Raw genomic sequence first — 15,185 nt, forward strand, 5'->3', positions numbered from 1 at the left:
GGTATCAGTAGGAAATGACTTCCCTCATGTGCTGCGTTGCTCCATTGACCGTGCTTGTTATGTTTTTATTTCCATTTGCCTAAAGCGTGGAGTAATGGCTATTTCTGTAGGCAGGATCCCAGACCAACGATAGTGCAATGCTGTGCTCCCCCTTCCAAAGTGCGGGAGCCCTGGAATTCGCTGGAGCTACACGACCTGCTGAACGCAGGAGCGGGAGGAAGGCGAGAGACCATCCGACGCGCTACAAGCCCTTTCTAGGCGGAAAAGCCCCCAGTGCTGCTCCACGCAAAGGGTGCGCTGAAGGGCACCCCTCTCCTGGTTATCTGGGAGCGAGGGAACTGAGTGTTAAAGGACCCTGGGGAGCCTGGCAAGGGGAAGCGGTTAGCTGTCCACGGCACTGAGGAGGAGGGGGGAAACGACTGCTGGACTTCATCTGCTCTAGATCCAGCTCCAGTGAGGGAAGCGACTCCAGAGGGTGTTACATGTATGCTGTACAACCTGGCATGCTTATTTATTGGACCATAAAACCTCCGTGACTGGCAGTTCTATTTGGTATTCACCAGGAAGCATCTCCCTTGGGCAAAGAGAGTTAAACTGGGATTTTTAAAGGCCGTGGTGGCATTATGCTCTTCGGATTTTAAATCACTCGTAACAAAGAAAGAATCAGTTTTAAAGCTCCTGAGACCGACGTGTGCCTACTGTGTATAAATCCACTCGGAACATGAAAGGGGGGGGGGGGTTTAAAAGAAAAATAAAACAAAACAAAAAAGCTGTTTTTAAATCCAGTTGAGTTTTGCAGAGTAATTTTCTTCTAGAAACTTAGAAACTTGACTTCCTTCATGGGTTGATTTTGCTTGTTATATGACTGCATTCTAATAGCTTTATTTCCAGCTTCCCCACATTTTTTGACCGCTGTTGGCAAGAAGGAGGAAACTACTTCTTACTGAAAGTTTTATTATGCAGTTATTAGTATTTCCTTCTTCGATACGGCTTTTCTGCACAGTGAGTTTAATGTACTGTTGCAGGAGGGGCCATAGGACTAATACATCATTGCGCAACCCCGGCTTGGTTTTGTTGAAACAAATGAGGTTGCTCTGACAAAAGCCTAGTGATGACGACCAGCTATGGGAATGTGAATTCCCAAGCTCTGTTCCCATCTGTACTTGTGCCTTGCCACGTTACCTGCACTGACAAACACTGGGCTTGTTTTTGACAGCAACAGTTTGCCCCAGTTAAGGAACTACCCCTTTGGGTCTCAGTTTAAAATTGGTGCAATTATACTCTCCTGTCAGATTTCAGAAATACTGCTGAACGATCCTTCCGCACTGTGAATTGCCTTCATTTTATGCAAGGATGTTATTTTCAGTTGCTGCACACTGTTCAACCTAAACCTGGCACGTGTATGAAAGTGCTCTCGTCAGCAATTACACATAAGAACAGTAGGTCAGCACTTCTGCGAGTCAGATCACCTTTAACCAGCTATTGGGGGTTAATTGCAGTATAGCTCTCTGCAGACCTCTCCGTTTGTGTGGCCTGGAAAATCACTGCTGGCCCGTCCTAATTCCCCCTTCGAGCAGATTATGGTCCAACAGCAGTGTAAAGGTGGAGTAACCTACGAAATCAGTCACACTGATGGAAGTGTAAGCAAACTTAGGCTCCTTCCATGTGAGAAAGACCCTTTTTTAGGCTGCAGGAAGCAGTTCCAAGAGGCAGCACTTAAACGAGGTTGTGACCCGATGAGAGCCTACAGCCGCCCAGAACAGGGTTGCAATGCTCCTGCCACCCTCATTCCCCAACGCATGTTTCCCCTGGCTCCCTCACCTTGGCTAGCCCCACGATAAATAAGTTAGTCTGGGGAACTACACAGCAGAAAACTTTTTCTTGTCAGCAGAGCTAACAGTTAAATATCCCTGGGGATGGAAAGGGAGCTAGGGATGAAGTGAATGTAGTACACTGGCACTTCAGCTTAGAGCAGCTTGAAACCGTTACGGCATTGCAGGCCCACAGTCCCTGGCTCCCAGCACAGCATCGGATGCCTAAAATGGGATTCACGAAAGCCAGCACACTGAGTGAGGATCTGCCTGAACTAACCCATAGAAAACCCCAAGGAAGGGACTGTCCTGACCCTGCCGCTCTTCAGAACGTAGGCTCCCTTCTCTGGGCTGCAGAGAGACGCCTCTTTCCAACTGCTGTTTGTTATCTTGACCCTTTTCTAAGATTTATATACCTACAGCTTCTCATGCAAAAAAAAAAAAAAAAAAAGGAAGAAAAGGTCACTCCTTGCTCTGCAAACATGGCTGCGGAGAGACGTAGAGCCCTCTCACATCCCAGACGTGTGAGTTAGGTGCTCAGGTGAGAGAAGAGAATCAGTGTACTCAAGTCCTTCCTCTGCCTGAGGGGCCTTGAGAGACTACTCGGCATTCGGGGATGACTGCAAGAACTCTCTCCTCTTAAAACCAGTCAGCTTCACATAACTAACATATTTCATTGGACCAGTTGTTGAAACAAAGGGGTAGAGATTGCAAACATGCAACTGTGAGCCTAACTCTCCAGTTCAGTGGCTGGTGTGTTGCCCCTGGAGCTGGGAACCTCAGGCTTTGATCTGTGCTCCACTGAATGTTTGCTGTAAAAGAGGCACCTATTCAATGGAGAATTCTTGGAATCACTTAAATTCAAAAGTCCCTGTGGTGCTGCCCAGGACAAGGGCCATATGTTGCAGAAGAATGCCAGGGCGGAGGCCTGAGGCAGATGTGCTCCTTTTCACTTGTTGAAGAGGGCTGCACCTTGCAGGAAACCTCTCAAGAACAGCCATCAGGCCACAGAACTGAAAGGCAAACGGCTCCGAACTGTGTTTTAGTTGTCAAGTCGATAAGGCAGACTAGCATGAGTGGTCCTCCAGAGCAAACAATTAGTGCTGAAGAACAGATGACTACGATATTGTCATTCAGAGGTTTTTTACTTCAGACTAATTTTAGCATGATCTGTGGACTGAGTTCCTACTGAGGATTCCTGCTTGTGCACCCAGGGAGACCTCTCCATAATGCAAAGCAAAGCCCTGTAAGTGATAATGATCAGGCGATTCCCTTCAAAAGTACACTCCTGATCCAAGCAAAAACACTAATGTAAACGCGCCCCAAGCAGACTGGAATCCTGTCCTATCAGATGCAAACCCAGATCCAGTCTGTTTTCAGGCACCCTCTGCTTATGCTCAGCAAATGACATAACACAATCACTGCTTATTGACACAGGTATTCAGCTAAATGATGCATTCAGCAATAGAACAGAAACATCAAGCAGTTGACCAGCTTAGCCACTTAATTCACTTGTGGTTCTGGGCAGTTCCTGCCTGCAGTGTCTGCACTTCTGTTGAGCATTCAGATAACAAATTGTTGATCAGCTGAGGGAAGTATAATCAGTGTTGTGGTGCATTCCTGTGGCTGGCCTCCAGCTGCAGATCCCCAGCAGGGATGCTGCCTGCTCTGCCTGCGGTAAGATTCAGCAGCCCCAGGGCAGCGCTTGGAGCCTCGCAGGGCGATGCGCTGGCGAAACCTATTACAGCCGGTGGAAAATCAGGCCCCAGGTAACCTCCACGCCAGCCTGCAGAATGCCCTTGCAGGAGTTTCAAACACGAGTTTAGGGAATGCATTGTCTTGCACTGGTCCACACTGCCTGGAAAACACCCCCGCCGGCTCCTACCTCGCAAGTACGCGGAGGCACAGGGGTTGGAGGGGCGAGCCCGGTCCCAGAGGGCTCCCGCTTCGGGCGCTCCCGCAGTCCCCCGCAGCTGCCTCCCGCCGCCTTAGCCTCCCCACCCGGGGCAGCGCCGGGTGCCCAACCCCGCTGCGGAGGAAGCGGGGCAGCGCGCAGCGCCCGCGCAGCGCCCGCTCCGCCCCCGCGCAGCGCCCGCCGCGCCGCGGCCGCTCGGCAGGTGGCGCCAGAGAACCGGTTTTGGGGAGCGGGCCGGGCCGGGCCGGGCCGGGCGGGTGCCGGCGGGGGCGCCGCGGCGGTGCTCGGCGCTGCCGCCTTGCGGGCTTGCGGCGGGACCCGGGGAGGGCAGGGGAGGGGGGCGTGGGGAAGGGGGCAGTGGTAGCCACAGGGGTACCGGTAGTAGGGACAATCAGCCGCCCCGTAAATGGGCCGTGGCAGTTTCTAGTGGGAGGGGTTGCCACGAGGCTATGCATGCATATATATATATATCGATACGGACAAAAGCACATATATAAACATAAAGCCGGAAGAGCAGCCCCCCGGGCTGTGTAAGGGGGACGCCTCGAAGGCGCGTCTGAAAGCCCGCTCAGCCGCCGGGCGGCGGGTCGGCTCCGGCTCCCCGCGCAGGGCGGCAGGAAGCATCGCACCCGCCGCTGAGCACTGTTTATAATAAAAAGGAGGCCTCACGCCCCAAACAGATGCAGGGCCTGGCTGCGCTAGGTGCTCTGTAAACACCCCCCCTTACGCTGAGGCTCTCGCAGTCGATAATAAACAGCCCTCACCGGGAAGACGCACCGCCGCCGGCCGGGCTGAGCGGCGGCTTGTGGCTGAGCCGGGCGCCCCGCGCAGCCCTGCCCGCGGCTCTTCCCACGGCGCGGGGCGGCGCGCCGGGGGCAGCCGGGGCCGCGCAGCACGGCGTCGCCCACCCGTGTGTGGTCCACGCGTGGCTGTGCGGCGCCTGCGGCAGGTAGGCAGCGTGATGCGGGGCAGCAGTGCCTGAGAGCTGCCCTTCCTGCCGGTGCGGCCGGCTCTCCGCGGCTCTCCGCGGGAGGCTCGGGCAGGCAGGGCCCGGCCCTTTCCGGGATGCGCCCGGCCCGATGTCTGCGAGGGCGGAGGGGGATCTGTAGCGCCTTGGGGCTAGTCTTTTTTTCCTCCCTGTTACGAGCTGGAATAATTCTTTTCCGTCTCCTTTATCGGCCTCAGGGAAAGAAAAAAAAAAAAGTCCTTCGAAACTCCGCTCCGGGAAAAAAAAAAAAAAAAGAGCATCACTCCTGCCTGCATAGTTCATTCTCCTCCTTCTCGAGTCCCTCGGAAAGCAAGATTAAAGGGGAAAGTCGCAGCTGTATATTTATGTTTTCATTGCTAGAAGGGAATTGATTTCCTTGCATTTATTTTTGTAGTTGCAATACACAAGGGCGGATTTGCGTCACCAAAGCAACTTGCTGGTCGAGATAAAGTTGCACAAATATTGAAAAGGGAAGTGCTCGCGCTCATTATGAAGTTTTTCTCCGGAAGAAATAAGGATTTCTGCTGTATCCTAAAATACTAAAGCCGCTTCTATTTTGGGACAAATCTCGCAGGCACATCCGCTCATTTAGTCCGAGTTGGAACCTCTCAAAAAACAGGAGATGACCTGGACTGCAGCGAGCCCCGGGTTTCCTGCAGCCTTCTCGCTCCTTGCGAGGGGAGGAGGGGCCGGGATGCAATTGCTACCCGCGGGCAGCGGTGCCGCTTGCGCCGGGCGAGGGGCCGATGCCCTGGGACCTCTGAGCAGGGAGGACAGGGGGGTCTCGGGGGCCGGGAGCCGGGCGCGGAGGCCTGCGCAGGCCTGGCACTGGGGACAGAGCCTGCTCCGCGGCTCGCTGCGGCTCCCCGGCCCTAGGGCCGGTGCCGTTGGCCTGCGGGAGAGGTGACAGCCCTGCCCCAGGGGGAGGCGGCGGGGAGGCAGTGCGGCATGGGGGGAGGCAGGTGCTCTCGGCCCCAGCAGGTTTTGCTGCCCGGGGCGTGCGGAGGATGCGCGGGGGGCACATGGGCACCGCTGCCGAGGTGGGCGCGGAGCCGGGGGCTCTGTCGGGGCAGCAGGGCCGCATCTAGGCCGGGAAGGCACCTGCCCTGCTGCCTGGGGCTCGGGCTTCCTAGCTCCCTCACCAGCCCGAGGCCCAGCCCGGGGGTCAAGTGCTTTAGTGCAACGTGTTTAGTATTTCCTTTTGGGTTATTTTTGTCCCTGCTGGATGAAAGCGCCGACCTAGCACTTGTCTGAGTGGCGGCCCGCGGGGAAGACCGGCCTTCCAGAAGCGGTAGCAAAATCAGGGAGCCCCGGGGGGAGCAGGGCGGGGAGGTGCAACGAGCTCCGGGGAGGCCGGCGCTGCCGCGGAAAGGCGGGGGAGCCGCGAAAAGGGGCTGCCAGGCCTCGGCAGCCGCGGGCAGCCAGCGCCGAGCACCGCGGGCGGCCGCGGCCCTGCGCGCGGCGAAGGGGAGGGGGCGCGCAGGGTCCCGCGGGACCCCCCGGCGCGCAGTGCCGCTGCCGCCGCCGAGCTCCCCGGGCAGGGAAAGGGCCGCCCGGGTCCCCGGCGGGGGGGCTCAGGGCGGCGTTTCTCCCTGGCTGCTGCCCATCACCAGGCGTGCGGGATGCAGAGGGTAGCGAAGCTTTAAAATGAGGGAGAAGTTTGCCTGAAAAAGAGAGAGAGAGAGAAAAAGAAAAAACTTTTTTACCCTGGTTGCTTGAAGTGTAGCCCCGGGATGATATAACAGCGATATCAAGAGCAATAGCAATTTCACGAGAAAATTTCACTTGCGCCGCTTGGATGCAGTGGAGATAACACACTTCGTTGCCCCTGTGCAAACCAGGCTGATGCCACGGCTTTGCCTGGCCGTAGAAGCGCAAGTGAAACTGGAGTCGTTTGATCCGACCTGAAATCAACAGGCTCGCTTTCAGGTCATCTGCTCAGGGGAAATCAAGGGGAGGGATGCAAGGAAAAATGACTTTCCACCCTCGAAGTGGGAAAAGTTCAAATCTAATCAAACGTTTCTTTCACTGCCTTCGGTTTTCGGACACATCCTGGCAAGCTATCGCTTTTATTTTTCGGTTTCGCCTCACTAATAAAAACCAAACCAAACCAAAGTCGTGCCTGGGTTTTCCTTCTGAATGAGCTTCCCGTATACACGTGCATATGCATATGTTGGCATTTGCCGAAGAAACGCATTCACTCTCGATTGCAGGTGGTTTCAATATTCATGTATAAGCTACGTCTTCATATCTGACGAAAGAAAAATAGTTTGGCTTTCCAGCAGTTCCCCGAAAACGCTCAGAATTTTGGAAGCTATTTGAAAAAATAATCTTTGAAACAAAAACATAGCAAATCTGGAATCGTCTGACCCAGGAGCCTGCTTGCTGACGATGAAGGGCAGCAAAAGTTTTACATGCCTGATCTGTGAAATCTACAATTAAAAAATGTTTTTCCAGAGTCAGGTCGGGGGAAATGTGGGTGTCGGAGGGAGAAAAAGCACAAAAGACGTGTGGACGAATTTTCCGTAAAATATTCGAGCGAGTGTAGTTTGTGATTGCATTCTAAAAAGTGTGTTTCATTCCGTTTTCAACGGTTTAGATTACTAAGAACCAGCGTTTTCAGGTAAATTTTCTGTGCAAATGTATGTAGACGCTTGGCTGAAGAACATAGTCAGAATCTACAAAATGTCATTGTCTCCAGGATGCAATTAATTAGCCACTGCTAATACAGCATTCAATGTGCGTGGGCCCAGAATAGCTGAGAACTCACATAAATGCGTATGTTGCGTGCATTACTAGATACTCATTTTGTTACAGACTGGCCAGAGCTCATTTATCTGGGAAGGAAACGTATTTCTTTGGGACCAATTTTCAGGAGACGGATCTGGCTCTCATTGGGAAAGGTTTTCCTGCATGTTTCGCTCAAACATTTTGAAATCCCAGCAGCAAACGAAAGGGAGCTGCGGTGCCTGTGTGATTTTCCCCCCAGAGCCGGCGGTGCTTGGGCGGCCGCGTAGTGCGGATTTGAAGGAGCCGGCGTGTGCGTGTGCGCGCAGCCAGCGCTGCCTCCGAAGAAGTCTAGCTCCTTCTCCTGGAAAAGTGCTCGGGAGGGAAGCGCGGCGGCGAGGCGACAGCCCGCTCCCGAGAGCAGCCGCGCCGCCGGGCACACCTCGCGCGTCAGGCCGGGCCGGGCCGGGCCGGGCCGGGCCGAGAGCTCCGCACTTGTCCCGCACGGCGCGGCGCGGCGCGGCGCGGGGCGGTGCAGGGCGGCGCGGAGCGGGGCGGGGCGGCGGGCGGGGCGGCCCGGCCCCGCGGAGCGCGGATTGGGCGCGGGCGGGCCAAGGGGCGGTGGGAGCGAGGGCTGCGCCGGGGCCGGGAGTCGCTGCCAGAGAAAGTTTGGGGAGGGGTGGATTTTTTCCCCAGTGCGAGGAAGGGGTTTTGTTTTGTTTTGTTTGCACCGCTCCTCTCCCGCGCTCGCTGGCCCGCTCGCTCTCTCCCTCTCGCCGTGGGTCTTGGCTGGTTTTTTTTTTCTTTCTTTTTTTCCCCCCTCTTTTTGTTTTCCCCCTGCCCCTCCGGCGAGCGCGCTGCCAGCTGCCGGCGCCTCCCCGCCCCGCCGTCCCTCCCCATGCGCGCAGGGCAGCGGGCAGCCCCGCGCCGCGCTCCGGGGAGCTGAGCTGCGGAGCGGCGCGTCCCGCCGCCGGCGCCCGGCCCCCGCCCCGCCGCCGCGGGCAGAGCCGAGCGCGGCGCCCCGCCGTCCGCGGCCGGCGGGAGCCGGCGACAGGATGTACACCGCCGGGCTGGCCCCTTTCTACGCCTCCAACTTCAGCCTCTGGTCAGCGGCGTACTGCTCGGCGGCGGGGCCGGGCGCCGGCGGCTGCTTCCCGCTGGAGCACGGCGTGGCGAAGAAGCCGTCCTTCTGCATCGCCGACATCCTGCACGCCGGCGGCGAAGCGGCCGGCGGCCCCGCCGAGAGCCTGCCCGGCGGCCCCGGGGCCGGGCTGCCACCGGCGCTGGGCGCCGTGCACCACGCCGGGCCCTTCCACGCCGCCGCCTCGCCGCTGCGCCCCACGCCCGTGGTGGCCCCCGACGCCCCCGCCGCCTTCCCGCCGCGCCTCTCGCCGCTCTCGGCCGCCTACCACCCCCACCACCGCCCCCCGCAGCACCGCTCCCCCGGAGCGGCGGCCGGCGGCGGCGGCGGCGGCGCGCCGCCCCCCGCCCGCGGCCCCGGGAGCCACACGCACGGCTCGGCGCCGGCGCCCTCCAGCAAGGACCTGAAATTCGGGATCGACCGCATTTTGTCGGCGGAGTTTGACCCCAAAGTGAAGGAAGGCAACACGCTGAGAGGTAGAGAAATTGGCTTGTCCGCTTTCCATGCTAGCGTTCTTGTTGCTGCTGCTTCTTCTTCTTCTTCTTCTTCTTTTTTTTTTTTTTAATCTGTAGATACCGGTATTTTTAAAACTTTTTGAAGTAGCCAAGAAAGGCGTAAACGTTATAAATGTGCTTTTTTAATAGCGTTCACTAAAATAACCGCCGGTCCCGCGCGCTGTAGCAGCCTGTGATTAGGATTGCACCGCTTTAAAAAATAGCGATAGCGTAAAAATAGCAAATCAAACGATCTCAGATTCCCAAACCGGACGAAGGTTTTCCCTCAGATGGTAGAGCCCGTTTTAAAGGCTTTTGCTGCAATCAATCTTCTCCCGCAGCGTGTAAACATCCTGACAAAGGGGGTAAATAAGTCGGAAGATCTCTGAGTCCCGGGGCTACGCCGCATCTCCCGAGCAGAGCCATTAGGGCGAGCCCCGGGCCTTGCCCGTCCCTGCCATGTCCCTTCGGCGGAGGCTCCTCAGCCCGCCCGGGCCGGCACACGGCCGCCCCGTCGCCCCCAGGCCGCAGGGGAGCCCCGACCCGTCCGCTAGAAGCGTCCCGGCGCGTAGATTTCGACTGCGGTGTAACAGAGCTCTCCTTGTTCCTGTGCTCACAGATCTGACCTCCTTATTAACTACCAGCCGCCAAACTGGGGTTCATCTCCCCAACTTGCAGCCTTCCGCCAGCCAGTTCTTCGCGTCTCTAGATCCCATTAACGAGGCCTCTACTATTCTGGGTCCCTTAAACACAAACCCAAGGAGCTCAGTTCAGCACCAGTTTCAAGACACTTTTCCAGGTACATACCCTCCCCTCCGATCCCCCCGCGCTCAGGGCAGGCCGGGCCACCCGGCCGGCTCCGGAGCGCGCACCCAGGGCCGCAGGCTCCCTCTGCTCAAAGGGACTTGGCGGATGCTTTTGAGAAGCCAGGGCGTCTTTTTCTAGCGAGGCTCAGATTTTGGACGTCTCGTCCTGCGCGAAAGCATGGGGGGGGAGGAAGATCTGTCTAGCAGCCTGAACTAGATCATCCGAGCTAGTAAAAATAATACCTGGGACGAGAGAGAAAGGGCGGGGAGGGGGGAAAGGAAAATATCCGAGTTAGAAAAACATGCCATCCTTGTCTGAGGAAACACACACTGACAGAAATTATACCTAGTCGGTAGGCAGGGCGACACTTGCTTGGGCCTTCCCTGCACACCGCAGTCGAGCTGTTATTTTGAACGGATTTAATACTTCTTTTCAGGCTTCGATATTAATAACACAGTTTCCCTGTCTCCCTCTTTCTCTGTCTCTCTCTCCCAAACGCCAGGTCCGTATGCAGTTTTAACTAAGGACACGCTGCCTCAGACGTACAAGAGGAAGCGCTCCTGGTCCAGGGCTGTTTTTTCCAACCTGCAGAGGAAAGGTTTAGAAAAGCGGTTCGAAATCCAGAAATACGTTACCAAACCGGACAGAAAGCAACTCGCGGCAATGCTGGGGCTGACAGATGCTCAAGTAAGAATGACCTTTTTTTTTTTTTTATGTGCCCCCTCTCTTACTTCCAGTTTTGTTTAGGCGAATATTAGGGGCTTTTTGAAAATTGTTTTCCCTTCCTTAATCTTTTGTGGGATTCATTTAGAAGCAGGATCTCGGCCTGGCGGGGTTACCTGGACTCCCACATTAAACGTCTTTTTGTGTGGTCCTGTATGGTCACACGCTAGCATTTTATAGCAGGATTAACTGCCCGGTCCTAATGCGAAGATTTCTTCCATGGACTCTTCGCGTTTGTTTTGGCAAACACTGACAACGACAAGCAAGGAGGCAAACAGGGCCAGAAGAGATAATCAAAATGCACTTTACTGAAGTGCAACTCACTGTAGGAGGCAGTTTAGGTCAAAGGAAGTAGAAACAAACACACTATTTTTAATGTCCTTTTTTTTAAAAAAATCTCTCCTTGCATTGTGAAATCCCTAGTTCTAGGGAAGTGAAAACTTCTCTTCAAACGGAATCATTAAACGCCACTCTGTAATGATTCCACTATTGACGGCCCACAGCGCGCAGAATTGTATAACGCTGTGGTTTCTTGAGCAAGATTTGGTTTCCTGGAAGAAGAAGTAGAAAGGAGAAAAAAAAGGAGAAGAGAAAAAAAAAAAACACATAAAACCCTGTCGTATTTAAACACGCGAAGAAGAAGGGGGAAAAAAAATTTACTCGAGTAAGGGTGGGGGCAGAGGAAGATGAGGATGGTGCCTCCTTTTATCCCCGCGCTGCCTGCTTGGAAGCGCTTCCTGGAGAGACCAGGGCCCTGCTTAGCCCCCCTTCCTGCCCCCCCCCGGGCAGCCCCGGCGGCAGGGCGCGCGCGAGCCCCCGCAGCGCGGGCGGGCGGAGCGGGGCGCGGCGGCGGGCGCGGCGCGGGGCGGCTCGGTTCGGCGCGGCCCGGCCCGGCGCTGACGCTGTGCGGTGCCGCAGGTGAAGGTGTGGTTCCAGAACCGGCGCATGAAGTGGCGGCACTCCAAGGAGGCGCAGGCCCAGAAGGACAAGGACAAGGAGCCGGCGGCCGAGCGGGCCGGCGCGCCGCCCGCCGCCCCCGGAGAGCCCGAGCGCAGCCCCAGCCGCTCGGAAGGCGACAGCGACAGCAGCGACGCGGACTCGCTCGACATGGCCCCCAGCGACACGGAAAGGACTGAGGGCACCGAGCAGAGCCTGCCCCAAAGCGGTGTCATCAAGACCTCCGGCAGCCCCGGCCTCCCCTCCCCGCCGCCGCCCGCCGCCAGCCCCGAGCCGCCGCCCGCCCCGCGGAGCGGCCTATAGACGGGGCGGCCGCGGCGCCACCGCCCGCCACCTCCGCGCTAATTTATATCCCTTCCTCTGAGCTGCCACCGGGCTCCAGGCGGCGGCGGGGCGGGGGCACAGCAAGACCCCCCTTCTCTCCCGCTGCCAGCGCCCGGCCCGGCCCGGCGGCGAGGGCTGGGGGACTCGGGCGGTGCGGGGAGCTCCAGCCCACGACGGTTGTGCATGAAGCCGGCGGCAGCGCTGCCCGGCCGCCTCTCCCTCCGCGCTGCTCGGCTGGAGAGCGGCATTTCTCTTTTTCTTTTCTTTTTTCTTTTTTTTTTCTTTTAATTTTATTCTCCCTCCCCCACCCCTTTGCCCTGTCCAGGAAAGTCCGAGCGAGGGACTTCGAGAATGTGCTCTGAAATCCCTCTCCCCGCTCTCAGACAATTTACAATGTGAAGTATTTTGCCAACATCCTCATTGGTTGCAACGTGTTGCTTTGAATAATCCGGCCAAGAAATACTGCACTGACAAAATATATAAATATATATATATATATATATCCTGTAAATAAAATGTTTGCTATGGTTTGTAACCACGTCAGTCTGTTGACCAGGGGAGAGGGCTGGTGAAGCTGACCCAGCTTCCTACGCCCCGCTCAAAGGCAGGCACTGTCTGCTCCTCGCCTTGAAAGACTCCCGGCACAGCCTTCTCCTTTTTTCCCTTTCTTTTCTAAATGGAGCCGATGACAAGAATCCGGATTTGACTGTGCAAAATTGTGCCTCGGGAAGAAAGCTGCCAATTACATTTGTAGAGCCAAATGTGCGTATATATGTGTATATATATATATGTATATATATATATATATATGTGTTGTGTATATATATATATATATATATTCTTCGGGGGGAGGGAGGGGGGATGCCTTTTTATTTTTGTTTTTAATGCAAGACGGAAGCGGGCTCTCTAGCTCCCTGGCGGCCGGAATCGCGCGGCCCCGGGGGGCTCGACAGCGCGCCGGGCACCTCCGAGGGGAGGGGGCGGCCGGCGGCGGAGGAGACCCCCCTCCCTCCGGCGGCTGGTGCTGGGGCGGCGGCGTGATGGTTTGGTTTGCTTTGCTCGGACTCGTTACGCCGCTCGCCGCAAGCCGCCGCGCCGTGCGGAGCGGGAGGGCCTCTGCCTCGGGGCGGGGGGCGCTCTGTGACGTCACAGAGCCTCTGCGCGGCCCGGAGTGGGGGGCGCTCTGTGACGTCACAGAGCCGGGCGGAAAGGGGGCGCCGACCCCGGGCCGAAGGCAGCGCGCCACGCTGGCGGCGCAGCGGGATGGTGCCCCGCTCGTGGGCGCGGAAGCGGCTGGCCGCGGCCCCCGGGGGGGTGGGGAGGACGGGACCGCCGGGGGCGGCGCGGGCCGTGCGGGGCTGTGCTGGGAAGGGTTTCACGCCGCGCTCTCTCTCCCTCTCTCTAGGTGGGGAGCTGTGCGGACGGGGCTTGTTGGGCTGCTGCCCTCGCTGGGAGGGCGAGCAAAAAACTGCTGGAAGCCTGTGGCTGGATCACTCCTTCCCGCCGGCCTGCGGGTCCAGGCTCGGATCTGCTGGCTCCGCTCAGGTTTATCTCCGGCTTCTCTCCCTGGGAAAGGAAAGCGCTGTAATACTAACTGCTCTGGTCATCCTGGGGTGCAGGGAAAGACGAGGGGCTTCTTCTCAGATAGCCTCCGTCCCCCTCCTCCCTTCTCGAGCAACATCAATTAAAGCGAAAGCCGCACCGGTGAGGAACCGAACTGTCATTTCCCGCTGGGAAATGGGTGTTTGCACCAGGGTTTTCTGCGAGACCCTAATCAAAGCCATTACTTCGGTTTTCAAACGCGCCGGCTGTAAGCGCAGGGCCAGGGGAGGCCTGATCCTGCACAGGAGGGCTGAGGCGAGGGCAGGCGAAGTGACTCAGACCCCGCATGCTGAGCTGCCGGGCACTGAGCTTGTGACATCTTTAGAAAGAGAGGGGAGACGGAGAAAAAAAAAAAAAAGGCGAAGGACTGAAAAGTGGTCGGTGTTGTCTGGCGACCTGGAGGCGGCGGAGCACCCGGCCCCGCGTGTCTTGCCCTCCCTGAGGGACCCCGCGGGAAAGCCCGTGGGCCGGGGGCCGTTTATCCGGGGAGAGCACCCTCCTCGGGGCCATCGCTCAGCCAGCCGCGAGAGTGTCGCTCGCCCTGGAGCCCTGCAAAACAAAACACCCGAGGAAAGAGAAGGCGCCTGAAAGTATTTGCAGCTATTTCTCCCGCTCTCCCCCGACACGAACAAGAGGGAGAACGGAGCGCGGGCAGACCGCAAGCCAAGAGCCCAGCCTGCTGGCCGGGGCAGGCGAAGAAGGGCGCGGTGAAGCGGAAAATCAGATCTAACCGAGTGGGCAAAGGCTCTGCCCGAGCCACGGCAGGCAGGGGAATTTCCGGCGGTGCCGCGCACGAACCTCCGCTCCCCGCGTGGGTGCGCGCAGCGCCCGCGCACGGCAGCGCGCTCGGGGCGCCTTCCCCGTCCCGCCGATGCTGACACAGCGAGGAGGGAGACAGTGGAGGAAGGGGCTTGTAAATTGGGGCTCCTCTTAAGACGCTCTCAGGGAGGAAACGGGGGTGTCACGGCCTCTGGAGGGGGCACCCGCGAAGCGTGGAGGGGACCCCGCAAATTGCTCCCAGCATCAGGAAAACGGGCTATTTCTAGGGCCGCTGCTGTATACTCTAGCGCGAGGTTTATTACGAAGGGCCAGTTTATAGCTTCCGCTAAAAATAAGGGAAGCCGTGGGACAGATGTCCAGAGAAACGTTAGACTATTTCTGTTCTGACAGACGCAACGAGGCTCATGGAGAGGCAGGAGTTTGTTTGCCTCTCTTATTTTTGTTCCTTCAAGACTAATCCGTGCGGAGCAGGCACGGAGAAAATCACAGAGGCGGGCTCGGGAGTCGAGCACCGCGGGGTTTGACACTGCTCTTGTCAAACGGGAAAAGGAAAAGTGCACAGGGAGAAAGTTTCTCTTCCCTTAATTTAGAAGAGTTTGCACCTCTTCCAAGCAAAGGGTTGCACAGAGGCTGTCTCCCTCCCTGGCGTTTCCAATTAACGGGAGAAAAATGCTAACGCGGACCCCTGATGAGGGGGCAAGCAGGGGCAGCATATTTACGGCAACTTTTAAAGATAACGCTGCAAAGGGGGGAGAATAACATCGGTGACAATCAGGCTGCGAAGAAAGATGCTCGCTTGCAGAAGGAAGAACTGCGCTAAAAATCCTTCCGGATGGGGCCAGAGGGGCCTGAGGACATGAGGAAGGAGGTGAGCAGGGCTCCCCGCGCCTGCCCCCCGCACCCTCAGGCTTTGCGG

The 15,185-nt window shown here is 57.4% G+C and overlaps 1 protein-coding gene across 1 annotated transcript; it reads left to right on the forward strand.

Annotated features, from left to right (window-relative positions):
- Window positions 1-8,452: 8,452 nt before the first annotated feature.
- HLX (H2.0 like homeobox) lies at window positions 8,453-12,422 on the forward strand. Its single transcript, XM_068939904.1, has 4 exons — window positions 8,453-9,058; window positions 9,696-9,875; window positions 10,386-10,570; window positions 11,525-12,422. The coding sequence occupies exons 1-4, from the start codon at window positions 8,497-8,499 to the stop codon at window positions 11,864-11,866; spliced, it is 1,269 nt and encodes a 422-aa protein (XP_068796005.1). The 5' UTR covers window positions 8,453-8,496; the 3' UTR covers window positions 11,867-12,422.
- The last annotated feature ends 2,763 nt before the right edge of the window (window positions 12,423-15,185 follow it).

This window comes from Struthio camelus, chromosome 3 (assembly GCF_040807025.1).
Source record: "Struthio camelus isolate bStrCam1 chromosome 3, bStrCam1.hap1, whole genome shotgun sequence".
NCBI classification, from domain to species: domain Eukaryota; kingdom Metazoa; phylum Chordata; class Aves; order Struthioniformes; family Struthionidae; genus Struthio; species Struthio camelus.